The 27,593-nt window shown below is 43.4% G+C and overlaps 1 protein-coding gene across 1 annotated transcript in view; it reads left to right on the forward strand.

Moving 5' to 3' along the window:
* LOC115462559 (shootin-1-like) overlaps nucleotides 1–27,593 on the forward strand; it is a 91,446-nt gene that overhangs the window by 4,664 nt on the left and 59,189 nt on the right. The window contains exons 2-5 of the mRNA XM_030192551.1: nucleotides 3,528–3,589; nucleotides 15,888–15,945; nucleotides 22,522–22,616; nucleotides 24,669–24,813. Coding sequence (XP_030048411.1) covers nucleotides 3,528–3,589; nucleotides 15,888–15,945; nucleotides 22,522–22,616; nucleotides 24,669–24,813 — 360 coding nt within the window. The remainder of the gene's footprint in view (nucleotides 1–3,527; nucleotides 3,590–15,887; nucleotides 15,946–22,521; nucleotides 22,617–24,668; nucleotides 24,814–27,593) is intronic.

Raw genomic sequence — 27,593 nt, forward strand, 5'->3', positions numbered from 1 at the left:
CCCACTTTAAAAAATTTTTTCCCAGCCTGTATGCCAGCCTCAAATGTCATACCCACCTCTAAGACAGCAGAATGTGTTCTATTCTGTGACAGCCTTTCCCTGGTTCTGATGTGGGTCTCGGGTGAGTGTGACACCTTTTCTGTTAAGGGCACTGCAGAGTCACATCAGCAATGCATTGTGGTGGGTGTAGGGTAGTGGGATCCCTGATTCCACTAGCTTGTGTTAAATGCTCATGATGTTGGTAGTTGGTAGGCTCTACTCCAATGGTGCTTTTCCCTCTGCTTACTGGGTCAGAGTGTGCCCTGTTTTGTTTCTGGTAGTCCATGAGGTAGTGGTCATTTTCGTAAGCGAGTTTTAGATCCCGTTCATGTGTTAGCCACGTTACAGCACTTAGTTCTTATCTTGAATGTTGCTGAAAGAGAGCATTGTACACCATTCTGCCAGCTGGGGCCTACTGCTAATCTCAGTACCAGCGAGACTCGTTGCCAGTGGGGCACAACCTCTGATCTGCAGTTAACTGTGAGTAAACGTGCTTATTCAAATAAAGGACGTTTTCAGCTAGATTAGTCTTCAGGTGTGAACTGCTGTGCCAAGGTTATACAGCAGCAACAAGTCCTGTCCCTGGAGCACTTTTAGTGGGTACTGCAGTGCACTTCAGGCAGACAGACCCAGGCCCATCCCCCCCCACCTGTACCACTTGTGGTGGTAAATGGGAGGCCTCTAAAACCCACTGTACCCACATGTAGTTTCCTTCTTCACACCTAAGAGCTATGGTAGTGTTGTACATTTGTCCCTCCCACGACCAAATGGCTTGGATTAGGACGTTTCTGAGCTGGGCATTTTTAGTTTCCATTATCGCTAAAAAAAACCCCCTGCCCATCTCAAAAAGGACCAAATCCATGGCATTTGGTCCATCCAAACCGTATTTTTGAAATGAAAGATGGACGCCCATCTTTTTCGATAATACGGTCTGTCCCGCCTCTTCACATACCCGTTTTCGGACATAGACACCCATGGAGATGGGCGTTCGCATTCGATTGTGCCCCTCTATAAGACACACTTCAGATTCAGTCTCGGTGATGAAAATATTATTATCTGCTTGTTGTCAAGGAAGAGGAAACTGTTACATCAGGTCTTTTAAACCACAGGATCATCATCTTACTTGGATTCAGTTTAAATGTGTTTAAAAATGCTTAATCCTGAATTCTATTAATCCCCGAGGTGATGGTGTCAGATAAATCCAAGATAGTAGAAGGTACTGTCAAAAGAAACAGAATGGCATCTGCGTAAGATAATAACATTTCCCCAATATTCAAACCAAATTTTCCCAAAGAAGACATAAAAAATTAAACAATACTAGGGACAGAGGTGAGCCCTGAGGAACTCTGCATCCTGGTGGTCAATATTTGGAGAGCACCTCCTTCTGTCACACACAGTAGCTGCAGTTCACCAGAAAATCCTTAAACCAGTTGAATACTGAGCCTGAAATTCCAATGTCTGCCAACCTAGTAAGCATGAAGTCCTGATCAACGGCATCAAATGCCACTGAAATGTCAAACTGTAGTAGAACAATCTGTCTCCCAGCACCTCCTTCACATAAGAAGTCAATGCAATCAAGAGTATCTCTGTGCTGTGAGCTGGCCTGAACTGGGAGTAATGCAAATATGAAAATCTATCCATGTATTCCAGGAAAAGTTGACATACATATGTCCTAATAAATTTTGTAAAAAAAAAAAAGTATACTTGCTACAGGCCAATAGTTTGAGGGTAAAGATAGATCTAAATTAGAGCCCTTGGGTATTGGAGTAGTTTTACTAATATCAGATGGTAGAGACTGATAGCAATAACTGATTTAATACAGTAAAACGTGGTGTAAATGCCAACCTGGTGTATTCTATAACTACATGCAAAGATTTTAGAAATGACCATCCCATTCCACCCCACTTTTTCAACTGTGAGCCTTAGAACTTAAGTACATCACTTTCCAGAATAGTCTTAGATTAATGATAATTAGTGTCAATAATTGCTTGTTAACTGGCATGAATTACTATATATACAAATATTTTCAAATCAGGAGACTCATCAAAGCGACACATTTCACCATGAGACTGTTTCAAGGTCATGCAGGTTCATATTCACAGCATATGCTGCGAATGTGAACCTGCATGACCTTGAAACAGCCAAATGGCAAAACGTGAATTCATGTCGGTTTGTTGAGTCTCCCAATTCTGACTCGGACATTCTTTCAAAAATGTCCCTCCAGGTGTCTTTATAAAACACCATCTAAATAGGTACTTTTCAACTCACTTAACCTAGAGTCCTTAAGAGGTTTAAATGTTTCCCTATTTAAAGGATACATGATTAAAACCCATCAGCTTAAATCAGGAATCCTTTCTGTTTTGGCTTTTGAATGTGGAAATATTCCAGGCGAGTTCTGGGGCATCCTTATTTTCGGAATGTTAGACACCCAACAAGAGTTATTCGTCTCTGCCTGTTTTATGCGAGTCTTAAAATATCACAACTTGCAAAGAATCTACTTTCCGATATTCAAAGGGTTTAACTGGGTGGGAGAGGCTCTTGCCCAGTAAAAACTGCTCAGCAACCCAGCATACGATATTCAGCAGCACTAGTTAACTAGCCATCTCCTAACTGGTTACGTTAAGGGCAGACTGCGGCAGAGCGTGGGCAGAGAACCTACATAGGGGAGCATAAACTTTGTCAATGAGCAACAAGAAAAGAATATGCACCCCCTTTGGAGTAAAGCCAAACAGTAATGTTAAATTGTGAGTTTCATGTTAAACTGTACTTGCTGAAACCAAAAAGCATTGGCAATGACCAAAGACCAGTGTGAGTCAAAACAGTCTCTTAGCTAATCTTTAATTGATAAGGGCTAGCATAAATACACTTGGAGAGGTACACAACTGCTATGGGGACTGAACACGGGCCATGTTTCGGCTACAGTGCCTGCATCAGGAGTCCACAGTACATAAGTCTAAACAAGAACAAAAGTATAAATATTACTATCAAAAATATGCTTAAAAGATTGATGCACGTATATAAATGTAAATAAAATATTATTAGCATTGCAATGGATTACCCAGTAATGGTTGTGGCAGAGTTACTGTCACTGAAGACAGAAGATGTCCAGTCTAGTTTCATTAGAGACACATTTTCTCACTATTTGCAAACATTCAAGAACTAGAAGCTATTGGAGAGGAAACTGAAGCCCAAAATGTTGGTTTACGCTCAGCAGTGACCTGGAATTCACAATTGCCCAATATTGGACTTTGGACATGTTGATAATGAAATGCTCCTTTATTTTAACTCAATCTGCTCGTATCTTAACTCATCTTTTTTTCTGTTCCTCTCACAGCTGTAACTTGCTTAGAGCAGCAACACACAGAATCAGAATTGGTTGCTCCCATTTTGTGCCAGTGCAAACCTCTGAGAACCTATTTTTCTGGTAGATGATCCATTTAAGCTTCCTGATGAAGTAACTTCTTTCTGTGTGTTTGTTCCTCTTGTAGCCATTCTAGAAGGCTGTGACAGTGATACTTCAGACCCAACAGAAAAAGAAGACGTGGTTGTGGTAAAGCAGTCTTTTCTAAATTAGTAATTCATTTCTTTTCTCACATCCTATTGTAATGTGGAAGTCACACTGTAGAAACTTGAATGATCGGTTTTGTATCTTTCTTTACTTATTATTCATTCGGTGCCAAGAATCATATGAATGGTTCCTCTTTCAGCAAAATTAAGAGGTATGGTGAGGACTGGCCTCTGAGTGCACATTTTGGGCTCTGTTCACTTATTTAAAAAAGGTTTGGATGGCTTCCTAAAGAAAAAGTCCATAGACCATTATTAAAATGGACTTGGAGAAAATCCACTGCTTATTTCTAGAATAAGCAGCATAAAATGTATTGTAATGTTTTGGGATCTTGCTAGGTTCTTGTAACCTGTCTTGGCCACTGTTGGAAACAGGATGCTGGGCTTGATGGACTTTCAGTCTGTCCCAGTATGGCAATACTTATGTACTTATGCCAGAAGCCGAGCTCATATTTTAATTTTTGGGATGGGCGTTTGGGATTATTATTTAATTTTTGGACATCTTTGCAAGGAAATTTGGTAGCATCTTCTACTTTGGGTTATTTTAAATTTGGAGTGTGGTTGGAACCTAGTAAAATGGGATTTTGAAATTATTTTTATTAAAGTTTGTGATAATTTTCCTGGTATTTCACCAGAAAGTTTATTTTTTCCATTCATTTCAATGAGAAATTTTTTTTCAAAATGGAGATTGCCCTGAGGTTCTAAGTTAGGAAAAAAAAATGAACATTCCGTGTGCTGATGTCTGATTGGTTCTCAGGGGTCAGGTGGCAAAAGCCAAGTCACAGTTGCTGTGACAAACCATTCGGTGGCAGTTGCCAGAGGAGCTCTGGAATGCGGAGGGAGCAGATGTGCATGAGTGTCTCTGTGCATGAGAGAAAGAAAAAACAGGGAAAAGAGCTGAAAAGTGCTGATAGTGCCTGGAGACCATATGTAATTGTGCTGTATGGCAGCATGTCAGTGTCAGAGATCGAAATGAGCTCTAAAGTCAGATTTATGTTATACTATTAGGATCTTTTCTCCTGCAAAATCCCTAAGAATCTCAGAAGAGCGTACACAGCAAGACTGAAAAACACTAACCAATTCTAATTTAAAATAGTATAAAAAAAAACATGCCTTCACACTCTTTCTAAAAACAACATAAGGTGGACTCTGATGAATACCCAAGGGAAGGACGTTCCATAACTCAACCACAGAATAATAATAATATGATCCTTCATGCATTTTCTTATATCTAATATCCTTAGCAGATGGAAAAGATAAGATTGTGTTCACAACTATGGATTTTGGATTGACTACCTAACAAAGTGACCAAAAAGGGAAAATTGTCAGGAATATCTCCATTGAAAGTTTTAAAAAACAAATTTTAAATTTTATACGAGTTTCAATCGGTAGCCAGTGTAAAAGTAAAAGCAAAGGAGACTCATGATCAAACCTAGACTTTCAATAAATCAATCTAGCTGCCATATTCTGGATTAAACTAATCTTTTTCATAAGTTTCAATGATAACCCTGTATATAAGGCATTGCAATAATCCATCATTGATAGAATTACAGATTGGACCAACACTCTAAAATGCTGTTCATGAAAATTTGAATGAAGAAGCCACAACTGCTTCAATTTAAAAAAAGATTTTTTAACAAACCTGTGATTCAAAATTCAGAGATGAATCTAGAACACCTAATACCCTAGAAACAGTGTCTATCTTGAATTTAGTACCATCTAATAATTGAATAGACTCTGGAATAATATCCATCTTCATATGAAACCAAAGAAACTTCGTCTTATTCATGCTTAATTTTAACCCATGTTTTACTAACCAGCAATGAATCTGATTCAATATTCTTGATACCCTCTCAACAAAGTTTTTAAAAATCCATATAACACCTACATGTGGGTTTCGGGTAGGTTTTGGAGGGTTCACATTTACCACCACAAATGTAATAGGTGGAGGGGGGATGGGCCTGGGTCCGCCTGCCTGAATTGCACTGCATACACTAAAAACTGCTCCAGGGACCGGCATACTGCTGTGATGGAGCTGGGTATGACATTTGAGGCTGGCATAGAGGCTGGAAAAAAATGTTTTTTATTTTAATTTATTTAGGTTGGGAGGGGGTTGGTGACCACTGGGGAAGTAAGGGAAGGTCATCCCCGATTCCCTCCAGTGGTCATCTGGTCAGTTCGGGCACCTTTTCGGGGCTTGATCGTGAAAAAAAAGGGAGGAAGTAAAGTTGACCAAATGCTTGTGAGGGACGCCCTTCTTTTTTCCATTATCAGCCAAGGACACCCATCTCTTAACCATGCCCCCGTCCCACCTTCGATACAGTGCCGACATGCCCCCATGAACTTTGGTTGTCCCTGCGACGGAAAGCAGTTGAGGACGCAAAAAAATGGCTTTCGATAATGCCGATTTGGGCGACCTCGGGATAAGGACGCCCAGCTCCCGATTTGTGTCGGAAGATGGGCGTCCTTCCCTTTTGAAAATAAGCTAGATTGTGGCAACCAATGTTCTGAAAAGGCCTCATTCTTTAGCACTGCATAACATCTAAATTTCAAAAAACCTTCAAACAATTTCAATACAGTTCCTGCTACACAGCAAGATGTCATGGTTAACAGCATCGAAGGCTGCGGATACATCAATCTGTCGAAGCAACTCCTGATCATCTTCACTCAGATGTTCTCTAACATAAGAAACTAAGAGGGGCATAATCGAATGCAAATGCCCATGTGTAAGAACGTCCATCTCCGAGAACGGGTCCGTGAAGGGGTGGGCCGAATCGTATTTTCAAAAAAGATGGACGTTTATCTTTAGTTTCGAAAATACGGTTTGAGCCAGGCAAATGCATTGGATGTGGGCGTTTTTGAGATGTTGGCGTTTGTTTGAGCTGGGCGTTTTCGTTTTTCAGCGATAATCGAAACTGAAGCGTCCCAGCTCAAAAACGACCAAATCCAAGGCTTTGGGTCGTGGGAGGGGCCAGGATTCGTAGTGCACTGGTCCCCCTCACATGCCAGGACACCAACTGGGCACCCTAGGGGGCACTTTTAAAAAATAGGAAAAAACATTAAATTACCTCCCAGGTGCATAGTTCCTTTACCTTGGGTGCTGAGTCCCCCAAATCCCCCCCCCCCCCAAAACCCACTCCCCACAACTCAACACCATTACCATAGCACTTAATGGTGAAGGGGGGCACCTACATGTGGGTACAGTGGGTTTGGGGGGGGGGGTTAGAGAGTTCCCATTTACCACCACAAGTGGTACAGGTAGGGGGGATGGGCCTGGGTCCGCCTGCCTGAAGTGCACTGCATTACCCACTAAAACTGCTCCAGGGGCAGGACTTGTTGCTGCTATATATATAACCTTGGCACAGCAGTTCACACCATAAGACTAATCTTGCTGAAACCGCGTTTACTCACAGTTAACTGCAGATCAGAGGTTATGCCCCACTGGCAACGAGTCTCCCTAGTACTAAGATTAACAGTAGGTCAGAGCTGGCAGAATGGTGTACAATGCCCTCTTTCAGCAACATTCAAGGTAAGAACTAAGTTCTGTAACATGGCTAACACACGAAAGGGATCTAAAACAGACTTACAAAATGGCCACTACCTCGTGGACTATCGGAAACAAAACAGGGCACACTCTGACCCAGTAAGCAGAGGGAAAAGCACCATGGGAGAAGAGCCTACCAACTACCAACATCTTGAGACTGTAACACAAGCTAGTGAAATCACGGAGCCCAATACCCTACACCCACCACAATGCGATGCTGATGTGACCCTGCAGTGCACCCGAGAGCCACATCTGACCCAGGGAAAGGCTGTGAGAGGATCGAACACATTCTGCTGTCATGGAGGTGGGTACGGAATTTGAGGGTGGCATAAAGGCTGGGAAATAAGGTTTTTGCAAGTGGGTTTTTTTGGTGGGAGGGGGTTAGTGATCACTGGAGGAGTCAGAGGAGGTGATTCCTGATTCCATCCAGTGGTCATCTGGTCATTTAGGGCACTTTTTTGGGACCTGTTTGTGAGAAAAAAGGGTCCAAAAAAAGTGTCCTAAATTCTCGCTAAAAACGCCTTTTTTCCATTATCAGCCGAGCGCGCCCATCTCTCCTCGGCCGATAACCATGCCCCAGTCCCGCCTTCACCACGCCTCCGACACGCCCCCGTCAACTTTATTCATTCCTGCGACGGAGTGCAGTTGAAGACAACCAAAATCGGCTTTCGATTATACTGATTTGGCTGCCCACGGGAAACGGACGCCCATCTCCCGAACATGGGCGTTTTTCTCCTTTCAAAAATAAACTGGAAATTCTACTAAAAGAGTGTCAGTACTGAAAAAACTTCTAAAGCCATTTTTTGATGACAATAAAATGTTACTATTTGCAATAAAAATATTTAGTTGAGAGGACACAACAAAGTCAAATCAGTACCTTTTAGTATTGGAGTAAGTACTATTTCTCCAAAAGAAGATGAGAACCAACCCTGCGATACAACAGCATTCACAAAAAAACTAACCAACCTATTATATTAGGAAGGATCTTGGATGATGGTGATTGGAGAAAGACTAGAAGTTTTGTTCTTTAATTTTGTGACTGGTTTACTAAGAGGACTGGTGTGTGCTTGGTTCGTTTTTAAAATCCCAGAAGTGGTGCAATGGGTGAGTGTTACCTAGCCTGCCCTGGCCAAGAGAGCAGATTGGCTCGGCTTAAATCAGCCTAACTAGTGAGGGTTTATGTTACAGAACCTAAGCACAGTTTCTACTGAGTGTGGCTAAGTGGGTCTTAGTGAGCCTTAGTGAAAGACACAGAGAACATGTGCCTATAGAATAGGGAAACAGTCACAGAAAAGGCATTTTAGAAGGGAGGTGGATTATCTTTTAAACATTAAAACAGTCAGGGTGGCAGGGTTTATTCATTTTCTGTTTTATTAGTTAGGCTAGTAGGTTGCAGAGTTGAGTGGGACCCTCTGCAAGCAAGGCCAAAGCCTGGACCAAGTCAGATAAGTGGTGCTGTACAACGAACACTTTTAAGGGAAGTGCAGAGAGACTTTCTATAGTTTAAAAGGAACAGTGGTTCATTTCTTGGGGTTAACTGTCTGCTAAGAGCCTTACTTACCTGGGACTCCGGATATAATTCTGATTTGGTTTTGAGGAGTTGCTTTGGGGCAACTGAAAGAGAGAAAACACAAAGAATTAATTATTTGAATGGTATAGTGGTTAGCAAAATAAATGGAGCATTAGAAAAGCAAACAGAGAGGTAATCTATCTGATGTTAAATCTGAAATAAGAGATGTTTTCCCACTTGATTGAAGCGCTGGGGAAATGTGGGGGGTTTGTTTTATAGTTGTAGGTCTAAAAGAAAACTGTTGAACAATTGTTTGGAAAAGTTAAGCATTTTATCATAGTGTGCAATTTGCATCTGTAAGCAAGTATTTAATATATAGTTTGTATTTTATTCTGCAAAATTTGTATTATGTTAATATTTATTCTTTTAATAACTGTGTGCAATAAAACATTCTAAATATCTTGCACTGTCACCTCCCTTTTTTGTGAATTCCTTAAATAGTGTTGGTTTAGAAGACAGCCTAGAAACCCTGACACAATGACATCCACCCACCACTAGGGAAACCACAATAGCATAGGCCACTTTTTTGCACTGCTTGGTAAAAGGGCCCCTTCGGCTCTCAACCCATTCTTCATGACACACCCAGCTATGTTTTTTTTTTAGGATACCTACAATGAGAATGCATGAGAGAGATTTGCATATGCTGTTTCCATTCTGTGCAAATCTAAATGCATATTCATTGTAGCAATCCTGAAAACCCAAATGACTGGGTGCAATTCCATGACTGGCTTGGAAAAGCAGTCTATTTTCTGTGTGTAAAGCATGAAGCATATTTTATATGGGTGAAAATGGCTATCATTACATTGTGTAGGGTACATGCATATAATTACAGTTGCTGGCAAGAGTAAAAATATGTTTTTGCAGTCTGCGCATTGGTATTCCCAGGGCCATGGTTTGGATGGATGGAGTTAGGGTACAGTTGGAATATTTGTGTACATTTTATGAAATATATATATATATATATATATATATATATATATATATAGTGCACTCCATTTAAGTGCACGTCGGATAAGCACATGCTCTGTTTAACTGCATGCCTTACTTCGGTCCCATTTTTCGCGTCATCAATTTCTATGGGGACAAACTTCGGTTTAGCGCACCACTGATAAGTGCAAGATTCACTTATATGCATGGTTTAAGACCGCTCCTCTGCAGGAAAGACTCCACATAAGCGCGCGCACGTAATATGGAAGCCGATTGGCCGATTGGCACGTGACAACCAACGAGATTTCAAATTTACCGCCCCTTTAACTGCCACAGGCAGAATAAGCGAAAGAATGTTGTTAGAGTGTACACTGGAGTCATCATCGTCGCGCAACTGTAAGACTTTAACACTGGCTGAACGAATAGAAGTTCTTTAAAAAATTAGAAAACAAACAAAGTCAAGCATCTATTGCTAAAGAATATGGTGTCAATCCCAGTCAAATTTCACATATCTTGAAGCAGAAAGACCAACTTCTGGAAGCCCTGGCAAAACAATACAAATCCACACCGGAAACGAAAATGGGTGGGAAAAGCTGAGGAGGTAGAAGATGCTCTTCTTCGGTGGTTTTCTCAAGTCAGGAGCAGACAGTTTCCTGTCAGTGGTCCACTGCTTATGGAGAAAGCTAATCAGCTAGCTGAAAGTATTGGACTAACTGAATTCAAAGCCATGTTGGATGGTTGTCAAGATGGAAGGAGAGGAACATAAAATTCAAGAAACAGCATGGTGAAAAACAAGACGCTGAAGACTTTGGTGCTGAAAATTGGGTTGTTTCAGTTCTTCCTACCATCTTGAACTAGTTTGCACCTCGTGACATTTTCAATGCTGACGAAAACGGTCTCTACTGGCGAGCGATTCCTGATGGAACACTTGCATTGAAACAAGCCGAAACTACAGGAGGTAAAACGTTGAAGGACAGACTGACGATCCTTCTTTGCTGCAATATGGATGGGAGTGAGAAGTTGGAACCCCTCGTCATTGGAAAGAGCAAACAGCCCTGTTGCTTCAAGAATGTTAAGCAACTTCCTGTGTCATACGAGGCTAACACAAATTCATGGATGACTGTGGAAATAATAAGCAGTGGCTAAAGAAGTTAGACACTAGAATGCGGGCACAAAAGTGTAAGATTTTGTTGCTTTGTGATAATTGTGCTGCACACAGTGATGATGTCAAGCTGTCTAACATCAAGATGGTCTTCCTGCCACCAAACACTACCTCTCTGATCCAACCTATGGATCAGGGCATAATAGCCAATTTCAAACAACATTATCGGGCTCTTGTGCTACGTCGTCTGATGAGCATTATGGATGACCAGACTGGCAAGGATAAACATGCTGTTGAACTGGCTCGTAATCTATCACTGTTTGATTCCCTACATATGCAGAAAGAAGCCTGGAATCATGTTACACAGGCAACCATTGTGAACTGCTACAAGCAGGCAAGCTTTGTTAGGGATGTGGAGAGAGACGAAACAGATGCACCTGTTGCAAATGCGTCAGATGAACAGGCTATTGACATCCCAGCCTGTGTTACTGAAGAGGAGTTTCATCACTACGTAGCTGTTGATTACAATCTACAAACAGCTGACGACAGCACTGATGTCCAGATATGCACCTACACGCAGGCAATGGCTGATGATGAAACAGATGATGAAATGAGCAGCGAGGCACATGCTGACGAAATTCAACAGCATCCTGTTACTTTTGTAAGAGCGCTGGAGAGTCTCAACACCATGCGGGCCTATCTGGAGGCCACTGGCTGTCAGTGCTATGACAGTTTTTACCGTCTGGCAGACGTAGTCTATGGAATTCACAAACACAAGAGTGTACAGAGGACTATGACTGATTACTTCAAGTAAGCCTAACGTCAGTTAATGGAGACTGTATACTGTATGTATAATAAACAGTACTGTACATATGTTTATCAGCTGTCAAGCTTCTTTGGGTCACAACGGTTAGGTGCATGCTCTGGTTAACTGCATGTTGTCCTGTTCCGGTGATTGGTGAGCCCTTAGGTTCCCTGAGGCCCGGTGAGACCTCAGAGGACCGCCGCGCACCCTGAATCTTCACCCGCGGCGACCGCCGTTCACCGAGGGTTGAGCCCCCAGCTGCAGGCGGCCAGCAGGACTGCTGGAACCGCGGGGTGACGGCCGGCCTGGCTGGTAGTCAGCAACACAGTCTCTGAAGGGCAGCTAGCAAGGACGGCTAGCACTGAAGAGGAACACAATCCCTGAAGGTGGCTAGCAAGGATGGCTAGCTGGAAGAGGAACACAGTCTCTGAAGGTGGCTAGCAAGGACGGCTAGCTGGAAGAGGAACACAGTCTCTGAAGGTGGCTAGCAAGGACGGCTAGCTGGAAGAGGAACACAGTCCCTAAAGGTGGCTAGCAAGTACGGCTAGCTTGAAGAGGAACCCAGTCTCTGAAGGTGGCTAGCAAGGACGGCTAGCTTGAAGAGGAACCCAGTCTCTGAAGGTGGCTAGCAAGGACGGCTAGCTTGAAGAGGAACCCAGTCTCTGAAGGTGGCTAGCAAGGATGGCTAGCTTGAAGAGGAACCCAGTCTCTGAAGGTGGCTAGCAAGGACGGCTACCTTGAAGAGGAACCCAGTCTCTGAAGGTGGCTAGCAAGGACGGCTAGCTTGAAGAGGAACACAGTCTCTGAAGGTGGCTAGCAAGGACGGCTAGCTTGAAGAGGAACCCAGTCTCTGAAGGTGGCTAGCAAGGACGGCTAGCTTGAAGAGGAACACAGTCTCTGAAGGTGGCTAGCAAGGACGGCTAGCTTGAAGAGGAACACAGTCTCTGAAGGTGGCTAGCAAGGACGGCTAGCTTGAAGAGGAACCCAGTCTCTGAAGGTGGCTAGCAAGGACGGCTAGCTTGAAGAGGAACCCAGTCTCTGAAGGTGGCTAGCAAGGACGGCTAGCTTGAAGAGGAACACAGTCTCTGAAGGTGGCTAGCAAGGACGGCTAGCTTGAAGAGGAACACAGTCTCTGAAGGGCAACGCTCCGCACTCCACTGTGTCGGCTCCTGACAATAGAAATGGAAGCGCTGGGCCCTTCTTGTTCCGAGGTTTAAATCCCCCGCCAGTCCATCCCCTCCCTGGAGAGGAGCCAATTCCTCCAGCCCTGACAGGTAAGGAGGGCTCGGATTGGCAGACCTGCCTCGCAGGCGGAGTCTCTCCCTCCAGGCGCCAATCCGACACGAGTGGGCGGGACTTGCTCGCTGGTTAGCTCTGGCTGGGGAGACGACGACGCCGGCGCCGCCATCTTGGCCGGCGCCTTCCCTTCCCTGAGGCCGGCGTTTGCTCCCGCGGGTCGCCAGCCTCGGGCCGACCCGCGGAAGCGCTGGCCCCGTCGGCGGCTTGTCTCTGCCGCACTGGAGCCCGCGGCTCCCGTCGGTCATCGCTCCCCGCCGCGGGAGCACAGGTGAGGACCCGGGACGGGACACATGTATTTCTTTGGTCCCAGACCCTTGCACTTAAGCGGACACACACATACCTTCTTTGCAGTAAGTGTAAATTTGTGTGTGAGAATTTGTATACTATTAGGGCTAGTTCTGAGGGCCTATTTCATTAAGGCATGTAAGCACCTATGTCGTAGGTGGTTGTAAGCTAAATTATGAGGTCCTTATGAGCAGCTTAAGAAGACATTACTTTGGACATTTATTGCAGGCTCTGATCTCTGTGACGAAGCTAAGTTATGCTTTGTATTTCACTGAATCACACAATTATTGGACTTTTATATTGGAAGTATATTTTAGTACTTTTTCACTTTTAAAATGGCCTATGATTATATCTTGGAGTCTGCCCTTAAATGATTGATTAGGGCTTCCTATATGACAGACTGTGCATAAATATGCCTTTTTGATTTTTCATATAGGTGTCCTGTTCTAAAATCATTCCCCATATATGTTTTGAAATCCCCTTGACTAATTGTCTAATTTTGATCTATTTAATTGATAGACACATTCTATTCACATGTAAAGAATTTCTGTACATTCTGTACACAGGCACCCCATCAGCAGACAACCTTGCTAAATACTTCAACGAGAAAATTATAAAGCTACGAATCACGTTACCACTTAATACCACAACCATGAAAAATTCATTGACTGTCTGGACACAATCCCCGACGAATATCCAACAGACCGAACCTGGACATACTTCGCTCTACTCACCGATGAAACCGTCACCCAAGCAATCAACAGGTTCGCCAAAACCCATTGCAAACTGGACATATGTCCCAACAACCTAATAAAATCCACCCCTCAACGCTTCATAACAGACCTCACGTCACACCTAAACTACATGTTACAACATGGTTTCTTCCCTAAGGATAAAGGGAACATACTACTCACCCCAATACCTAAAGATTCAAAGAAAAAAGCAAATGACATAACCAACTACCACCCGGTAGCATCCATCCCTCTGGCAGTCAAACTAATGGAAATTATGGTAACCAAACAACTCACTGACTACCTAAACAAATTCTCAATACTACATGAATCACAATCAGGATTTCGATCCAACCACAACACTGAAACAGTACTAATTACTCTCCTAACCAAATTCAAACAAACAATTGCAACTGGCAATAGTGTACTCCTCCTACAATTCAACATGTCCAGTGTGTTCGACATGGTTGACCACAAAATACTATTGAACATCCTAGAATACTTCGGAATTGGAGGACGCATACTTAATTGGATCAAAGGCTTCCTTACTGCAAGAACATACCAAGTGATATCAAATTCGAATACATCACCATGGAAACCAGAATGTGGAGTACCCCAAGGATCATCACTTTCAGCGACTCTTTTCAACCTAATGATGACACCCCTAGCCAAATTGCTATCCAACCAAGTACTGAATCCTTACATCTACACAGACGATGTCACGATGTACATCCCGTTCAAACATGATCTAACAGAAATCACAAATGAAATCAAACACAGCCTCCAAATCATGAACTCATGGGCGGATGCATTTCAACTAAAACTCAACGCAGAAAAAACACAATGTCTCATCTTATCATCACAATATAATACCAACAAACCCACAACTATAAACACCCCAGACTAAACCCTCCCTGTTTCAGATAGCCTGAAAATTCTCGGAGTTACAATTGACCGAAATCTCACACTAGAAAAAAATATAGCAAAGAAAATGTTCCATTCAATGTGGAAACTCAAAAGAGTAAAACCATTCTTCCCAAGGGAAATATTCCACAGCCTGGTACAATCAATGGTGCTAAGCCACCTAGACTACTGCAATTCCATCTATGCTGGATGCAAAGAACAAATTAAAAAGAAACTCCAAACTGCCCAAAATACAGCAGCCAGGCCCATATTTGGAAAAACAAAATACGAAAGCGCCAAACCCCTAAGAGAAAAACTACACTGGCTCCCACTTAAAAGATCCAGTCCAGCCTCACTAACCTCAGGATGCTGCCACTATGGTCTGGTGTTGCTATTATGGACAGGCCCATTTCTTTATCCTTACCTCTCCGCCCTGCTTACCCATTTCCATTTACTGTACCCTCTCTATTTGTTAATCAAATGTTGTAAGCCACATTGAGCCTACCAGAGGTGGAAAACTGTGGGATATAAGCACTATAAAATAAATAATAATAAATAATGCACTACCAAATGTCATAAAAACAATGCACGACCTAACAAACTTCCAAAAATCACTAAAAACCAACTTGTTGAAAAAGGCTTACCACAACGATCCATCCTAAATACCAGACAACAAAATTTACACCAGAACTGAACAAAACCGAACGCTCTATACTTGATTGCTTAAATACTTTGTCACTAATGAACTTTACCAGAATTGATCAAATCCGAACTCTCTATACTTGATGCTTATATACTTTGTCACTAATGAACTTTAACGCAATACCACTTTATTTCTCATTCCAGCAATGAACTCTCCATACCTGACTTCTTAATTTACTCTATCACTTATGAACTTTAATGCAATACCACTTTGTATTTCTCATTCCGGAAATGGCGATCACCATTACGGCATAATGTAAGCCTCATTGAGCCTGTAAATAGGTGGGAAAATGTGAGATACAAATGCAACAAATAAATAAATAAATAAAGGTTTTCATGGGAACATAATTGAATCAGTCTTTAGATGCTAATTATATCTACTGTATACAATACTAGTAACTTTTTTATTCTTTCAGCAAGAGGGTCTTCAGGAAAGGGATGAAGCCTATCGGAAGTTATTGGAGATTGAGCAATGTGAGTATCCACTGTACCAATAGATTTATACCTCTCTGTCTCTCAATTGCTGATAATTTGTTGCTTCTATGTCAGCTTTCTGGGTTAGGAACTCAACAAAATCTTCCATTTCCAATAGAAGAGGCAGGACACTTGAGTGCTATTTACTAGTATTATTTACAAAATTAGGTGAATGCTTCACCATGAGCTTCTAATCTAATTGTTTTATACAGATAACTTATAATATAGCTCTCACAACTTAATACCATAATGTATTTCTAATGGGCTGTAAAGTTTCCGCTCTCAGATGGTCAGACATGGTACAGACAATATAGTTTATGGTTTTTAATGTGAGGCTGTGGCCTGAAGCTTCGCTACAGCTTTTCCTTATGCTGTGTTCCTGTGGAGATCTGTTTCCTAGCCAGGGAGTCCTGAGGAGTAAAGCTTTGCCTACAGCTTTCACCTATTGATGTTCCTGTGAAGCCTGCTTTCAAGCTTGATAGTTCTGAGGAATATAGCTCTACCTACAGCTTTCACTTTTGCTTGGGTCCAGTGAAGCCTGCTGCCAGGTCTGTGAGTCCAGAGCCTCCTGTGCCTCAGTTGAGATTCCAGTCACCCACCGTGAGTCCTTACTCGCTGTATGCAGTGAGTGGCTTTGTGCTGTGTTTGGGACTGTGTGGGCCATAGGAGCCAACGTTTCAAAATTATTGGGGGTGCTAAGCCAAATGGAAATAACCACTCCCTGGACACATACAAGGAATTTTCTCAATATTGGGGGTGTTCAAGCACCCACAGCACCCACAGAGTAGACTTCAATGGTGTGGGCTGGATGACGGGGAGTGCTGCAGGTGCTGAGGCCATGTAGTGAGTTATCTCTGGACAAGGGAGTGGTGCTTGGAGCGCAGAGAGGTCCGTGTGGGCTGACCCTGGCCCTTGGGTGCTGTGCAGGGCTGTTGAGTCTTCTGCCTTGGGAGCATCGGCTCAGGTTTGGCTTCTTCACCTTGCTTGCCTTGGGAGCGTCGGCTCGGGCTTTGTTGCTTTATCTTGCTTGCCTTGGAAGCATCCGGCTCAGGCGCCTCAGTGACTGGTTGCTTGTCTTAGGAGACATCCCTAGTCTTCTGTGAGTGGAGTGACCTGCTCTTGCCTCCACCTGCGGTGCAGGTCCTAAGAGACTTTCTTTTGCTTCTGCTCCACTCTGATTTTGAGGGAGCTTGCTGCGGTTGTTCTGTGGCTCTTCTGAGTGTACTGACAGAATGAACCCTTTCCTGAACCACTAGTGGTGTTTCCCCTGTCATCCAAGTATTGTTTGTCTTTGTCCCGCTAGGGCGGGCCCTTTGCCTAGTCTATTGTGTTCTACTGCATGCCATATGTTAACATTACTCTGTTAGTATTGAGATGCGCAGCTAGGCTGCTTATGTTTGATTTCCCTATACAGCTAGGCTGTTCCACTTTACCTTTACTGTAGACTTTATGCTTTGCATTGTGTTTGATAGTATTGGGATGCGCAGCTAGGCTGTTCTACTTTACCTTTACTGTATATGTTATGTTTTGCATTGTTTCCACTAGTAGTGAGATGATCAGCTAGGCTGCTTGTTTGATTCCCCTATATAGCTAGGCTGTTCTACTTTACCTTATTTCATGTTTTAGGCTTGCTTTGCTTCAGCCAGGTTAGACTGTATAGCTAGGCTGCCTGTTTTCCTTTCTGTGCCATTTGGCTACCCTTTTAGCCCTGTGTTTTGCTGCTAATAAAGCTGCCTCAGTTCATCTCCACTTGTGGTCCGGTCCAGTTCTTGGGAGCACTCTTAGTTCTGAGGGGACTCGGTCTACCCAGAGGTGGTTGGATGATTCTCACACGGCCACCTCTGGACCAAGGGCTCACAAACTTCACACTATTGGCTGGCTTGTTACCAATGGGCTGCAGGAAGAAGAGGAGACTGCTGCAGCCTATTGGCTGGCTGTGTCTCACTGATGGGATGTAGGGGGAGGAGATAACAGCTGTAGCCTAGAGATAGAGAAGTACTTCCTGTCTACAGCTACCAAAGGGGAGGGGAACAGTGCCACAGACATTGAGAAAATAAAAAAAATACTAAGGGGCTCATTCTCAAAAGAGAAAAATGTCCAAAAAGTGGCATAAATCTACATTTGGACGTTTTTCTCACAAAAACATCCACATTGGTATTTTTGAAACCAAGTTTTAGATGTTTTTCTATGGCGTCCATCAGAGATACATGTAAATCACAAGGAGGCATATAAGGGGCGTGCTAAGGGTGGGATCAGAGTGTTCCTAACACATGGATATTTTTCTGCCATAATGGAACAAAACAAAACCATCCAGGACTAAAACTATGACGTCTTGAGCCAGACCTGTTTTTATAACGAATAAGGCACAAAAAGGTGCCCTAAATGACCAGATGACTTTCCCTTACTCCTTCAGTGGTCACTCCCCCCCCCCCCCAAAAAAAAATGTGATTACAATATTACCAGACTCTATGCCAGCCTCAGATGTAATTCTCAGGTCCATTAAAGCAGCATGCAGGTCCCTGGAGTAATCTAGTGGTAGGCGCAATGCACTGCAGACAGGTGGACCCAGGTCCATACCTCCCCTACCTGGTACAGTTGTGGTAGAAACTGTGATCCCTCCAAAACTCATCAGAAACCCACTGTACCCACATATAGGTGGCCCTTCACATATAAGGGCTATTATAGTGTTGTACAGTTGAGGGTAGTGGGTTTTGGGGGCTCAGGGGACAAGATAAGGGAGCAATGGTGAGATGTGTACCTGGGAGCATTTATTTGAAATCCACTGCAGTGCCCCTTAGGGTGCTCCATTGCTCTCCTGAGATGTCTGTGTGGCCAGTCTACTAATAGAATGCTGGCTCATCCTACATCCCAATGGCTTGATTTTGTGCGTTTTCACTTGGACTTTATCTTTTTGGTTCATTTTTGAAAATAAAATACACAGAGCACAAAACATCTAGCAAATAGCCATTTTTGAAAAAAAAAAAAAAAAGATAGACTTTTGAAAAAGGCTATATTCCCCTCTTGAATTTTGGACATTTTTAGTAAAACGTCCAAAGTTGGACTTAGACGTCATATCGAAAATGTCCCTCTGAGTCACCTAACCTGTTGTCAAAGTAACACATTTAGCAGTTAAGGTTAAAAAAAAAAAAGACAGAGAAGTATTGGGAGAGGAATAGTGGAGCCAGGAAGGGGTTAAGGGGTTGAAAGGCAGGGGGAGAGAATTGTGCTTTGAAGAGCTGGAAGTGGCAGGGACCGACAGTGGAGCTGTGGGAGAGGAATAGAAACAGGCTGTAAGGGTGAGAGGAACTGAGAGAGAGAGAGAGAGAGAGAGAGAGAGAGAGAGAGAGAGAGAGAGAGAGAGAGAGAGAGAGAGAGAGCATGGGCTGTGATGATGAGGGAAGGATGCTGGGAGAAAGAGACATGATTTGGGAGAAAGAAAGAAGAGCAGGCAGAGGGAAGAGAATCTAGAAGACATGGAGAGTGGCTGTGTGGGACTAGGAAAAGAGGGACTGAGAGAAAGTGAGAGGTCATGATGGAGAGAAGAGACAGGAAGCTGAGAAAAGGATGAGAAATAGCATTTTAGAGACTAGAAGCAAGTGAGATGAGAGACAGACTATGGAAAAACAAACACATGGAGAAAAGAAAGAAATGAGAAGTGATTGGAAAAGAGCTTTCATATTCCTTCTCTTTTATAAATTGAGAGAAAACATAAGCAGAGACAGAGGGTAGAAAACTACAGACACAAAGGCTAGAAAATTGTATAAGTTTAGTAAAGATTTCTGTTCTAGCTGGGCAGGTTCAAGGGTGGCTGGTATTGTTCTCTTCTCCTCCAACCCTATGGCCACCAGAATAAATAAGTTATTATACTGGAGAGGCATGGGGGGAGTAGGAGGGAGTTGTGGCTTATGTGATTCCAGGGACTGAATGTTTGTCAAAACATTGCTCCTCTGACAGCTCTGTAAGGAAGAGGACCTATGGTCAAGTCTCAGATTGAAAGAGGAATGGAGAAGAACATCAATTCCCCTTTTTCACCAAAATAAAACAATCATCTCCCCATTACATTCCATAGGAGACAGAGGAGAGACCAAGTGGTTTCACTATGCTACATCAGCCCAAAGAAATAGCATGGCAGCAGCACTAAGAGGTGACAGGAGAGATAGGTGGAGTTTGGAAGGAAGCACTGCCTCCAAATTATATGCGTTTTTTTGTTTACATAAGCATAAGTACATAAGCACAGTCATACTGGAAAAAGACCAAGGATCCATCAAGCCCAGCATCTTGTCTCCGACAGTGGCCAATCCAGGCCTGAAGAACCTGGCAAAAACCCATAAACCCTCTTGGCTCTGAGCCCTGGCTTCCTTTCTCACTCCTAGTACTGCTCTGTTGATCAACTCCTGACTCAACTCAGGGCTAGCTTTGGTGTATGTGATTTATATGGCTGCGCGGGGCACCATGAATGAGGGGGTATTGCTATAATGTAGTGGAGAGGAGGAGTGGCCTAGTGGTTAGAGCACCAGTCTTGCAATCCAGGAGTGGCCAGTTCAAATCCCACTGCTGCTCCTTGTGATCTTGGGCAAGTCACTTAACTCTCCATTGCCTCAAGTACAGACTTAGATTGTGAGCCCTCCTGGGACAGAGAAATATCCAGTGTACCTGAATGTAACTCACCTTGAGCTACTACTGAAAAAGGTGTGAGCAAAATCTAAATAAATAATGCTGCCTAACCTCCATCATAAGGGTAATTTTATAACAGGGTACCTAACATAAGAGAATAAGCAGACACCTATTTCAGGCTCAGTCTACGTCAGGCTCAGTCTCTGGCTGTCTTCAAGTCTAGGCTTAAAGCCCAACTCTTTGCTACTGCTTTCGACTCCTAACCATGACTCTCTTACTCAACACCCTCACTTATCACCCCTACCACTGCAATTTCCCCACCCCTAGCTGTCTGTTCATCTGTCCAATTTAGATTGTAAGCTCTGTTGAGCAGGGACTGTCTTTTCATGTTCATTTGTACAGCGCTGCGTAAGTCTAGTAGCGCTATAGAAATGTTTAATAGTAGTAGTAGTACTATTTCAAACCTATTCTATAAAGGGAAAGGGATTTGATATACTGCCTTTATGTGTATTTTTTGCAACTACATTCAAAGCAGTTTTCATAGTATCAGTGCATTTTGTTTTCTAGTGAAAAAGGTGCCGGTACTCAAATGCCAGGCCACCCTTCAGGGGTGGGGTGATCACGGAGGGATCCACCCCACAATAGCCAGGCCCCCTGCAACCAGTCACAGAATCTATGACAAGGCAGAATAGGTGTGTAGAGCCTGAGCTCTTTCATTAAAACTTGGGGACCATGGGTCAATTTTAGCAGCCAATGGAAAAAGTGCTGGTACTCAGTACCCCCTCAGAAAAAAACCCTGCATATTATATACAGGTACTTAGTTGTACCTGGGGCAACAGAGGGTTGCTCAGAGTCACAAGGAGCTGCAGTGGGCATCAAACCCACTTCCCTAGGATCAAAGTCCACAGCACTAACCACTAAGCTACTCCTAATTTCTTTATGGAATACTAGCACAACTAGCAGACTATGTGCCTATATTTACAGTGAACTCACTTACACCAGCCCTATGGCCACTGTTCCCTCTAAGCTAGTCCTGCCAGTGGGTGTGTATGTGTATGTGGTGGTGGGGGGGGGGGGGGGGCGCTGTTTCACTAGCACATTTTCAATAGTGAGGAACAGGCAACCTCTGCAGGGAATCTGTCCAGGGCCACCGAGAGACTGGGCCGGGCCCGGGGCAAGGCTGCCCCCCCCCCCCCCGAGGTCATCATCGTCGCTGTCCACCACCGGGCCAGGCCCCCCTGAATTCAAATCATAGCGCCTCACCTCGACCTCGCTCTGTGTGAAAGAAGTGCAGCAGCGACAGTCTGCAGATCGCCTCCCTTCGGGCCTTCTCTCCCTGTGTCCCGCCCTCGTCTGACATAACTTGCGTGAGGGCGGGACACAGGGAGGGAAGGCCCAAAGGGAGGTGATCTGCAGACTGCCGCTGCTGCGCTTCTTTCACACGAAGCGAGGTCGAGGTGAGGCGCTACAATTTGAATTCAGAGGGGCCTGGCTCGGTGGTGGACGGAGGGGGGTGGGTGGAGGGGACTGCGGCGCTGTGCCCTCCTTTGAGGCCTGGGCCCGGGGAATGTTGTCCCCCCCCCTGCCCCCCCTCTCGGCAGCCCTGAATCTGCCTGTCCCTACCAATTGAAAACACAATATTGAAGCAACACCCCACTGGTAGCAATGCTGTTAGAGGACTCCCACTCAGCTTAGAGGGAACAGTGCCTATGGATGATATACATGTTCATGCCTAGATGTTAGGCAGAATATGCATAAATTATAGAATACTATAATTTACATGTATATTTGCATGCTCCATCCATGTTCTGCCCAATCTCCACCCATGTTTCAATGGTGTGCACTTTCCCAGTAGGCAGCTAGAAAAGTGCTCAACACCGCTGGCTGAATATCGACCCCTATATCTACAACAAAATCCAAGAACTTCTTAAGCCCTTGTTTGTGTTTTTTTATTTTTAACAGTTTCAGAAAGGCTACTTTCAGAGTTCTCTAAACTGGAATCGGAGTTTGAAGTTGAGAAAACATGTCGACAACAAGCAGAAGTGTATGCGGCTCAGGTAAGATAAATTACGGTAGCAAAATGCACTACTGAGACCATTTGGAAACAAGTGACCCTCTACTCAAAAACATATATGCTGTTGTCATCAGCACTGACAACATAAATGCTTTTTGTAAAATCAATGACTGGTAGATCTAGTTTAAACTCTGTGACAATGAATCATCCATGTCATACAGCAAGCTCTGGGCCCTCTCAAAGAACTTCAGTCTCTTATAACTAATGTGTGTTTGCTGAGCAATGTGCTATGGTTGGCATCAGCTTAGTGTCACCTCTTTCTCTACCTCCTGCTATATTTAGTGCAGGTATCCTGAGGCATTCTGTTCTATTCTCTCTGCCTCCAAGGCTGAGACATATTAGAAGGCACTGCAGAGCATTGCTAACTGTTCAGCTGAAGCCACTGTTTAGTCGTTGTTCTCATGTGAGTTCTTACTCCTCACTAACAGTTTCACACTCAGTGTGGCTTCATTGACACTCCTTATGTACTGCTAGCATTAGTAGCTAAATCATATGTAAGGTTTTGCTCCTATGAGCTGCACTGCGGCTTCTCCAGTCCAGGAAGTCACCAGATTTGGATGTACAGAGGTCAGTAGCAAAGAGCCAAATCTTGACTAGCTCAATGTTTAGTACTGTGGTAATACTGACATGCTGATTCTAATATCCTAACTCTGCTGTGGCATGATATCAAAGTGGAAATATGGATGGGGATGGGACTTGATATACCGCCTTTCTGTGGTTACAATCAAAGCAGTTTACACTGGGAAGGCGGTAGAAGTAGAGGACATGAAATGAGGTTGAAGGGGGGCAGACTCAAGAAAAATGTCAGGAAGTATTTTTTCACGGAGAGAGTAGTGGTTGCTTGGAATGCCCTCCCACGGGAGGTGGTGGAGATGAAAACGGTAACTGAATTCAAACATGCGTGGGATAAACATAAAGGAATCCTGTTCAGAAGGAAGGGATCCTCAGAAGCTTAGCCGAGATTGTGTGGCAGAGCCGGTGGTGGGAGGCGGGACTAGTGTTTGGGAGGCGGGGCTAGTGCTGGGCAGACTTCTACGGTCTGTGCCTTGAAAATGGCAGATACAAATCAAGGTCAGGTATACACAAAAAGTAGCACATATGAGTTTATCTCCGTATAGGTCTTTCTCTGCCGTCATCTACTATGTTACATTGAGGATCAAGGGGTCCTTTTACCAAGCCGTACTAGAAAGTGGCCAGCGCTGCAATTAGCGTGTGAGTTTGCCATGCGCTCCGGCCACTTTCTGGTGTGGGAAAAAGAAGCGCCAAAATTGTAATTTGTGTCAGTAATGTCTGTGCGCTAATTTCATAATTGGTGCATGGCCATTCCTAACTGAGCCCTTACTGCCACTTATTTAGCTGGTGATAAGAGCTCATGCGCTAATCCTGTGAATCAGGCAGCGTGCTGCGATTACCACAGGGCATGCCTACTCCCCACACTAGAAAATAATTTTGAGCCGTCCCCCAGTACACCACATTCTGTCTTTCCCTTTCTCCGGTGACATCAGTGAGCCTCAGCTGCAGTAGCTGTATAGGACGGTACCTGAAGCATATGCTGTCTCCTCAGCAGCATTTTTATTCTGACATCTGGACTTTATCTCAGAAGCCATCACATGTGAAAAAAAGAAAAAGCTTGTGAAATTGTACAGACACTGCAGAATTCATGCAGAACAGCAAAGAAAGACTCGGAAGAATTACAGAAGAAAGGATAGCAAGACTTTTATTTGCAGCAACAAAATCCTATTTAGGACTGTATACATGTTTCCAGTTTGCATTGTTAATAGTTTTGTAAACAGAACAAATTTGTGGCTATTTCACAGATGTTGACAAGAAATTCTTGGCCAAGCTTCCAAAATCACCTTGGTAAAGTTTCATTTTTGCACTGCATCGTTAATCATGATTTGTATAGTGCATGCCTATATACTGTAAATGGTTGGTAGTGGTGTGAGAAAATACTTACAAACTTCTGAAACAATGTTCTCAAATGCTGTTGAATAGGTCTACTCTACATTACTGTTGGTGTGCATTAAATTTTTAGATGAAGAAAGAGAACAAGCAGCTGAAACGTGTCAGCATGCAGGTTCTACCCATGTTAAACAAGGTACCCGAGGACATGCTGCATCTGCTCTGGGAAAATGATACCCCCTCTGATCCTGTACATGAGAATCAGCAGAACTCTAGAGGTGAGCGGGACAGATGGCCGGACACTTCTGCACATGAGCAGACGGGTAACACTGAATAGAGGTGTGCATCAATTCAAAACATTTTATGCACATAAGTTCAATTTTACACATACAAATATGATCTATGTAAGTAAAATAAAAAGAATCAAAGCAAGAAAAAAGAAAAATGAAACAAACAAAAGAAAACAATGTTGACATTCCTTCTTATTGACTCAGGTCTGGAGTTTATCTCCGTCTCTTCCAATATAGACTTTGAATAAGTGATCCAATCTTTTCTGTTCCCAGTCCTTCATTGCAATGAATGACATAGGAGCCCATCAATTTGCTATAACTAGGATGTTTGCATTTATTCTTAGTCGAATGATTGTGGTGTTTTTGGCATGTGACAAACTCTCTCTGCTGCTGACAGCGCTGACATCCCAGCAGCAGACAGGCAGGATTACAGTAAAGACCTACTGTAGGATGCAAACCTATTTAGGGGCCCTTTTTACTAAGCTGCATTGGCGCGTACGCACGTCCTATCTGTGTCAGTTTTGAACTACCACCTGGTCCAGGCAGTAATTTCATTTTTTATGCATGTTCACTAAGCATGCTGGGAATTTTCTGGCGCTTGGTGCTAACCGGACAGTAATCGGCATTGTACACATGTAGACTATTACTGCCCAGTTATCATGTGAGACTTTACCGCTAGGCCAATGGGTGGTGGTAAGTTCTCAGACCCAAAATGGACGCATGCCAATTTTTATTGTGCCACACGTCCATTTTCGGGCCCCCAAAAAAGGCCTTTTTTGCAGGCACACTGAAAAATGAACCTGTGTGCGTCCAATACACGCATCTACACCAGCGCAGGACATTTTTGGGCGCCCCTTAGTAAAAGGACCCCTTAATGTCTTGAAAGCAATTCAAGAGGTTAATGTCTCCAAATGAGTTAGAGTTTTTTTTTTGTTTTGTGCATGCCATGAAAGGACTCAGCCTCTCTCAAGAAGCAGGGAATGTCTGGTACATCCGCAATCTAATATGACTGCTACTATTTACAGTGCTACACACGTACTCAGAGCTGTATACAGATCTCTCAGATTTACTGCTAATTTTCTCTCAGTACTTGCATGCACAGTACCAAAAAGAGTTCCTTTATTTACTTCATAAACTATAGAGTAACATATCAAAATATGCTTGGAAATTCTTTTGAATGAGGCCAGCGGAATCCAGTAAAGTGGATACAATTTCGGTATTCTTCTACTAGAGGTGTGTATAGCCAAAATAGATGTGTGGTTAGTCTTCGCTTAAAATGACGTTTAGTGATTTACATGGGTTTTATTCGTGTTTTTTTCCACACATTCATGGTTTTGGTGCATGCAATAACTTTTTGTGTCTGCAATGTGATCATATGCATGTTAATTTGCAGTTATACGCACATACAAGCAATTTGTACATACTTTACATTTTTCAGTACCTATATGAACCGAATATATATAAGCTCATAAATGCACATCCCTACCTTCTATCATATTTCTTGGGTATGATTGCATTTGCTGGTAGTTGAAGATGTTCTAGTTCTGGTACAGTGATGTTATAGCACATGCACAGTTACCAGTAGATGAGACATTTTATCTTATTGTGCCTTTCCCCCAACCATTCCCTTACCATGATGCCATAAACCTTTGCTCACCCCTCTGATCCCAGATCCTCCCTCTTTTTCCTTCCTTTATTCCCCTGATCCCAGAAGAGGATTTCTTTCCCCTCCCCCATTCCAATCTGCCTGCCCTCCTCTTCTTCTCCACAGCGTTTCCTCTGAGCTGCATGGGAGTCCTCCACTCACATTCTGCCGGTGCTTCAGTATCATGAGAATGTAAGAACAGCCATACTGGATCAGACCAATGGTCCGCTAGCCCGGTATCTTGCTTCCAACAGTGGCCAATCCAGGTCACATGTATCTGAGAGAAACCAAAATAGTAGCAACATTCCATGCTACCAATCTCAGGGCAAGCAGTGGCTTCCCCATGTCTATCTCAATAGCAGACTATGGAATTTTCCTCCAGGAACTTGTCCAAACCATTTTTAAACCCAGAAACGCTGACCACTGTTACCACATCTTCTGGCAGAGAGTTCCAGAGCTTAACTATTCTTTGAGTACAAAAATATTTCCTCCTATTTTGATTTTAAAGTATTTCCATGTAATTTCATTGAGTGGCCCCTGGTCTTTGTACTTTTTGAAATAGTTTCCAAGTTTATTTTAGAGCTTAATATCCCACACATCATGAAAATATCTGAGCAGCTTACAAAACTAAAGAATACTAATAAGGTGAGAGAAAGATGGAGAGGGAGGAAAACAGAACAACAATTATTGAAAGGAAAGAGTGGGTGGTAGGAGGAATGGATAAGGGTAGTTAAGGTGGCAGCAAGCTCATAAAGGGGGACAGCTCCAAGTGCAGTTCTTTCAACAACAGTTGGAACAGGCATGTTCGAAAAGGAACATTTTAAGGTCAATTTAATTTTTTTTCAAAGAGGTTTGTGATCTGATTTGGATGGGCAAGGCATTCCATAGAGTGGGACCAACAATGGAAAAGATAGAAGTATCATATCTGATGTGCCAAAAGGTGGAAACATCTAGAAGGTGTTGTGATAAGCAAAGAAACCGTGACAGAGAATACGGTGTCAGGAAGCATGCCAAGAAAGAAGGGCACCCAGTGGTAGCGATTTTGAACACCAGAAGTAAGATTTTATAGGTTATCCTGTGTGGAATTGGTAACCAGTGAGCAGCCTTGAAAAGGGGTGTGACA

The sequence above is a fragment of the Microcaecilia unicolor genome, chromosome 2 (genome assembly GCF_901765095.1).
Source record: "Microcaecilia unicolor chromosome 2, aMicUni1.1, whole genome shotgun sequence".
Classification (NCBI taxonomy): Eukaryota; Metazoa; Chordata; class Amphibia; order Gymnophiona; family Siphonopidae; genus Microcaecilia; species Microcaecilia unicolor.